Genomic DNA, 6465 nt, shown 5'->3' on the forward strand with positions numbered 1-6465 from the left:
ACACCTTCTAACTTCACCTTGGTATTACAAAGGAGGTCAGGAAGAACACAAATGAAACTGAGCTGAAATACATTTATAGGACAGGAGAAAACAGATTAAACAGCTTTCCTTGGTAAGTAAAAGCTGTCATGAGAAAAGGACAACTTCTGATGGAGCCTTTTGTTTGAATGCAATATCCCCCTTATTAGGCATAGTTACAGGACAAAAGCATCAGGAAAGCATGAACTGATTGGAATGCTGTGTGCTAACAGCACACAGTTAGTTATTGGCTCCAGTAGCCTGGCTTGCAAAGCCTCATCAACACAAGGATTGTTTTAGCAATCCATTTAGCTGCAGAGGTGGATTTACCTAGAAAATACGCAGGTTGTTGACTTCCCTCCCAATGCTATCACCTCCTCACCTAACACAGGTTTCATGTCCACAGGTCAGTGGTGTGGCTTTGCTACACTGCTCCATCCTCACTGTAAGGCTGCTGAGCCCTGAACTAACCTAGAACTTATGAAGATACAGGTGTAAATGAAACACTGATGAAAAAAGACAGTATGGCATAAAGAAATCCATTCCTGAACCAGGTCTAGTGCAGACAACACCACACATTAAACAGAGTCCAGACCGATACTGAACTTCATTCTGATTTTTTGATGTAGCAATTTCTTTTGGTTACACTAGTCACTTTCACCACTCCTTCTAGCCTGCGTTCTTTAATCCACATGATTAAGTGAAGCTGCTGTACAATTTACCTGTGAGCCTCTGAAATGATACTTTCGCATGTACAGAGGGAAATAGTTATTTCAGACAGGAGAATATCTGCAAAAGAACTGAGTTGGCAGACAGCATTTTTCTAAGGGTGCTTCTTTAGAACAGCCACAGACAGAATGGGTGTTAGGCATGCAGGAGGGTAAATTGCAAGATCCCTTCAATGTAGTTCTCTGGCTTGCCAATCCTCAAATCCTTCTTTAGGTCTCTAATATTGTAAGTCAGCTAGATAAGGAATTCAGACTGCAGGGCTTAACGCAATTAACCTCAAACCACCAACATCCTCTCCCTCTTAAAATTCAATTAAGTTCTGATTAAATCCTATATGAAGCACTCAATCTGATCCCACCATTAGTACTTCAGAGTTTTTCCTTAGACATAAGGAAGCTTTTCATAGCAACAAGCACCTGGCAGGTTTAGTGACTGCCATCAGTATTTGCAGAAATGCAGCTTTACTATTCCAAGCTCCAGTTTGTAAGGATGTAAAATATTCAGGGGAAAAAAAGAAAGCAATGTATCCCTAAGGAGGTATTTTTGCATCCAAGCAGAAACAAAGGTGGCGTGACCAAGGACAGTACTGCACTGAAACTTCTGGAAAGCAGTGTGATTATATGTGGGAATTTAGAAAGATACACTTCAGAGAAGAGCCTGAACAGAAATGGGTCATCTCATCCCAGTTGCTGTCCCAGAAAGCCATATATATGAATTCTATCTTAAAAGTTACTATGTTTCCTCACACTTATCCCCTCTTGGGAAGGCTGTTTATTGCCCAGATTACTAGAAAAATCCTTTGATTTTACATATGGACTTTATTTATAAGACAATTTGTCCCCCTTGTTCTTCTGTCAGCACTGTTATATGGCTGTGGTAGTAGTTCTCCCTCTCATGTGGTGTTTACCACATGTACTTAGAGTAAGGAATCATATCACTTCCTAAGCTAAGCAAGCTAAGTTCTTTTCATTTTCTTCTCCTGTGATCACCTTGCCATTCACATGATCAACTTAGTAATCCTTCCTGAAATCTGATCTAGTTAGAATTTATCTACTTAGAATTCCATTCAAGACATAGTCAAGAAAATGTCTGAGAACAGGCTGTATACAACAAGAATGTGTAAGTTAATATCCTGTCCTATCAGACCAGAGAGAAAGAAACACACATATCTTTCTAGCTTTCCTTCTGGGAACTCAAATCAGCTGAAGATCCTGACAGTAATGCATACAAAATGTAATCAAATCGTGATGATTTGATGTAATCAAATCACATGAGTCAAACCAATTTTTCTAGGACAATTTTGAAAAGCCAGGAGGAGAGGGGTGCAAGGGGAAAAAAACTCCACGTTTGCTCTGGTGAGTTTGTTCTGAAGAGATTCAGGACAAGAAACAGAAGGCAAAAGTAAGCAATGACCTCCTCTAAACCTGACACAACACAAAAAATGTGTCTTTTACTTGCATTACATAAAAAATGCCTCAGTACTGTAGATCACTTTATCCGATCTGGAAACAAGGTGTTGTCAGGAAGTTCCTTAGTGACCATCATCTCCAATTAGACCAGCTACAAGGCTGGTTGGGCAGACGTGGTCAGACAGGTCCTTTGCAGGGACTTTATGCAACCTGGCCTTTTTTTCTTTGAGGAATCATTATCTCTGCAACATACTGAGACTTGATCAGCAGCAGCAAACAACTCAGGCATGTGGAGGCAAGAGCAGAAGGGCTGGACAACACACATTCCCCTGACAGCACAGAAAAGTCTTGCATTCATTTCAAAAAATCAAGCTGCTGCAATACATATGCAGGATTATACAATACAGAATAAGCACATCAAAGGAAAGAATTTTGGTGCTAGTCTGTGAGTCATCATAGCTGTGTTTAAAAGAAAAGGAAAAAAGCCACCCAAACATCACAGCTGCACATCCTACACTTCTTCCCTATCAGAAAAAAACCTGAACAAAGTTTACACTCGAAATTCAATCATATCTTAATACTAAAACCTGCTACATTTAACTGCATCTACTTCAAAATGCACTGAGCAGATGGAACACAAATACTTCCAACTGGATTGCACTGTTCACGAGCAATTGTAATACGTGTACCACCTTCAGATAAGAGCGCAGCTGTAAAGCTTAGCTTATTTTAATATCCACCTACCCCAAAATCATAGGATCATACAATGGTTTGTGTTGGAAGGGACCTGAAAGTTCTTCCTGTTCCAACCTGCCTGCCATGGGCAGGGACACCTTCCACTAGAGCAGCTTGCTCCAAGCCCCTGTGTCCAACCTGGCCTTGAACACTGCCAGGCATGGGGCACCACAGCTTCTCTGGGCAGCCTTTGCCAGGGCCCCACCACCCTCACAGGGAAGAGCTTCTTCCTAATGTCTAATCTAAACCTACCCTCTTTAAAGCCATTACCCCTTGTCTGATCAGTAGAAGAAGACACAAGTCTCTGCAAAAGACAGAAGACAGACTGATTTTTCATCTTGAGCTGCATTTAAATTAACATTTAATTAGAGAAAATAAAATACTGACTGTTCTGGCTGCACTCCAAAAGAGAAGAAGTAAGTAAGCAATAAATCAAAGGCACTGCAGTCCCAATGGGGCTTACTGTATTTGCTTGAGCATAATACCTGAAAATCAGCACAATATTACAACCTGCCATCTCAGACTCTAGCCTTCATCCTTTGCCTTCACCAGACTTGAACCCCTCAGCTTACCTGAGTGTCCCACACTGATTTCTGAACTGAAGTTATTGCACTTGCCTTGTGTCTGCTGGGAAGTCTCCGTACCTGACTCCTTGTTCCATGTAGCTTGTTGATTTCCCAGTGTCAGGGAGTCAGCCACCCAGTTCCTTGCTAACAGGCAAAGCAGCACATGAAAGAAGTGACAGAAAACACGGGAAAGAAATGGAGAAAAGGAATGGAGAAAGACTTGTCAAAGGGAGCGAAGAGAGAAAAGCAACTGTGAACTGTGCATACTCTTGCATACAAAATATCTGTTGATTTTCCAGAGACACCTATAGAAATAGGTTCTACACTTCCAGGGTGTTCTGTTTTGCTGACATGAAAAAGTGTAGGTTTTTTGTTAAATATTGATTTACACCATCAAGTCCTTGGGACAATTGTCCTAGAAACGTGCTGTGAACCTTTTTTGCAGGTGTTTTGGGGTTTTTTGTTGTTTTTTTTTTTGTGTGTCTATGGATGTATTCTGTGTTCAGAGCAAGGCAGATTTAAGACCCTTTCAGCTCTTTGGATACCCCAGAGCAATCCTTTTGATTCTCTAGGGGTGGAAAACAATATGCCCACCATCAAAAAGCAGAGATTCTGGTGAATTAAGTCATGATCTCTATTGATTTCTATTTTATGATAGTAGGTATCACTATTAGACAAACAAACAAAAAAAGACTGCTCGATTTGTGCAATGATACAATGACGGCAGAAACTTCAGAGTTTAATGGTGACACAAAATCCCTTGGAGAAGTTTCCCACTTGTATGTTCAGATCAAAGCTTCAGTAATGCTGATGCTCTAAACAATCCTCTCCCTTTCACATGTCTCCGCCTACATGTCTCACAGCACGCTCCCTTGCAGAGAGAATCTGCTGCTTACTGGTTTTCCAGCTCTAAACCATCAAAATCTGCTAGTAATCCGAAAAAATCTGTGCAATATACTTGCTCCTCCTCTCCTGCTTATCTTTTCGACAAATAACAGAGAAATCCTAGTTCTTACCTAACACTTCAAATTGCTTCCTTTGCATTTCTGATCAATAGAAATTAAATTGCTCTAAACAACCTGTGTCAGCAGCAGGTCTCAACAGCATCGGAAACCCCCTTCCCAAGATGATGGAATAGAACAATTTGTTTATTAATGCATTTTACCTGGAATGAATTGCATCAAAGAGCAGAGGAAATGCCGCAATATAGCAAGCAGGAGGCTGGTGGCAGACAAAAGGATTTTGGAAAACATATTCCGCTCAGAAGAAAGCATCGATCGGAGATGGTCATGCAAGGGTACCGCGCCAGGATGATAGTGTGCAGCCAGCACTGATGGATCGGTTGAAGAGCTTCCTGACATCATCATTTCAGAATAAAAGCCGGGAATAGCTTCCCTAGCAGGGCAGGATGAACAAGTCTGACCGCACTGCACTGCTACAGCTGGGCGAGGCAGTCGCAGGGCATAGGGGAGACCTGCCTCCAGCCGAAGCAGCTCAGCAGCCCTAGACCCTCTCAGCAGCTGGCCCAGGTGTGTTGATGAAGTGCAAAGGCATTACCATTGCTGGAAAAATAATGCTATTTGCCAGCTGTAACTTGAGAATTTGGAAGAAAGGTGAGAAGAGGTGATGTATTCTTGTACTGAGGTAACAAGGCTTCAAGGCAGGTGATTATAAAGTCATCGTTAAGAAATTTACTTCAGAGTCTCTACTGGGAGATAGGCTGATTGATCCATGATTCTTTGCCCTCCTTTTTTTTCTGGTTATTCACCATCATGATGTAAAACACCCACTCTGCCCTTTTCAAATGCTTCCTTCATCATCAAGGTTTTCAAATACCATTGAAAGAGAAAGATGCTGCAAGTAGCAAAATTGAACTCTCCTGAGTTCTAGACAGAAGGTCATGAGCCTTAAACATATCTATTACCTACTCAGTTTGGTCTTTTTCTGTTATGACCCACATTCCTATATCTATGCCAAAAGGCAGTTTTGCCTTAAGTAAAAAAGTCACAATTAGCATTTTCTCATGGAAGAATTCTCTTTGCTGCGTACCTAAGCAGTCTCTGCATTATCTGCTATTTTCAATTTCTAGCTTTTAAATAATAGAAGAGCAATGAGAGGAACTGAGTATTGGGCTTTCATAATTTACACTTTCCACGCTGTGGAAGTATTGACAGCAAGGTCAGACATGCAGAAGACTCACTGCCAAAAGTTCCCTTGACTTCAAGAGGGTCAGAACTTTGTTTAAGGTGTTTCCACATTTTTTTTAGAAAAATCCGTTTATATTCTGCTACTGATCTGTCATCTTAGACGTTCTTGTTAACTTACTAAGGCACTGCAGCTTAAAGACCCAGAGGAAAGGCTTAAAGAAAACATAGTGACCAGCTGAGCTTTGCTGATCAGATTTGGCAGCTTTAAAGCCAATTAATTTTCTGTTCAAACCTCCTTCAGTAAAACTGGAAAGCGGATACTGATGGCATTGGTGACAGTTTGATTTCATGTGTACTCATTCCTCAGAACGAACTTCTAGTTTCACATCAGGAGAGAGTACAAAATTCGGTATGTTTCTCCCAAGACATATCAAAATACCCAAGAGAAGCAATCAGTGCAGAAACATCATTAGCAGGGTAGACAAACGGTCAACAACTTGCATGCCAGACTAAGCAGTTCTTCATTCTTCTAGGAAGTATAGTTTTAGTAAATTTTATTGCATTTTATGAAGTTTTTAAATGGAGCAAACTGCTGCAAGAGTAACCCTGTATGTCTGTACCGTCTTGATGCCCTAAGGGAAGAAACTTAGTTTATGTCACCCACTAGTTTTCTAAGTTCTGCTTCTTAATAATACTTCATACAAGAACTGAAGGTTTTCAACTGGGATATAGTAGGTAATAAACTAAATCTAAGTTATCTAAATACTGGTGATATATTGCATAATTTTCACAAGCACAAACAGATAAAATGTAGCCGGCTTCTGACTCTGACAACAGGCAGACATTTAATGGTCATGAAAT

General features: G+C 40.8%; 1 protein-coding gene across 3 annotated transcripts in view; it reads right to left on the reverse strand.

The window, feature by feature from the left end:
* BCO2 (beta-carotene oxygenase 2) overlaps positions 1-6465 on the reverse strand; it is a 36954-nt gene that overhangs the window by 12358 nt on the left and 18131 nt on the right. The window contains exons 1-2 of one of the 3 annotated variants that reach the window (XM_057432053.1): positions 4623-4900; positions 3464-3601 (exon numbers count right to left, since the gene is read on the reverse strand). The exons of 1 other annotated variant lie outside the window; for it this stretch is intronic. In XM_057432053.1, coding sequence (XP_057288036.1) covers positions 3464-3601; positions 4623-4824 — 340 coding nt within the window. In that variant the 5' untranslated portion in view covers positions 4825-4900. Of the gene's footprint in view, positions 1-3463; positions 3602-4622; positions 4901-6465 lie in introns of those variants that run through there. One more of the 3 variants, XM_057432054.1, reaches the window with a different exon arrangement.

This window comes from Pezoporus wallicus, unplaced genomic scaffold (assembly GCF_028554395.1).
Source record: "Pezoporus wallicus isolate ANWC-B61680 ecotype Strahan unplaced genomic scaffold, APGP_CSIRO_Pwel_v1 scaffold_8769, whole genome shotgun sequence".
Taxonomy (NCBI): domain Eukaryota; kingdom Metazoa; phylum Chordata; class Aves; order Psittaciformes; family Psittacidae; genus Pezoporus; species Pezoporus wallicus.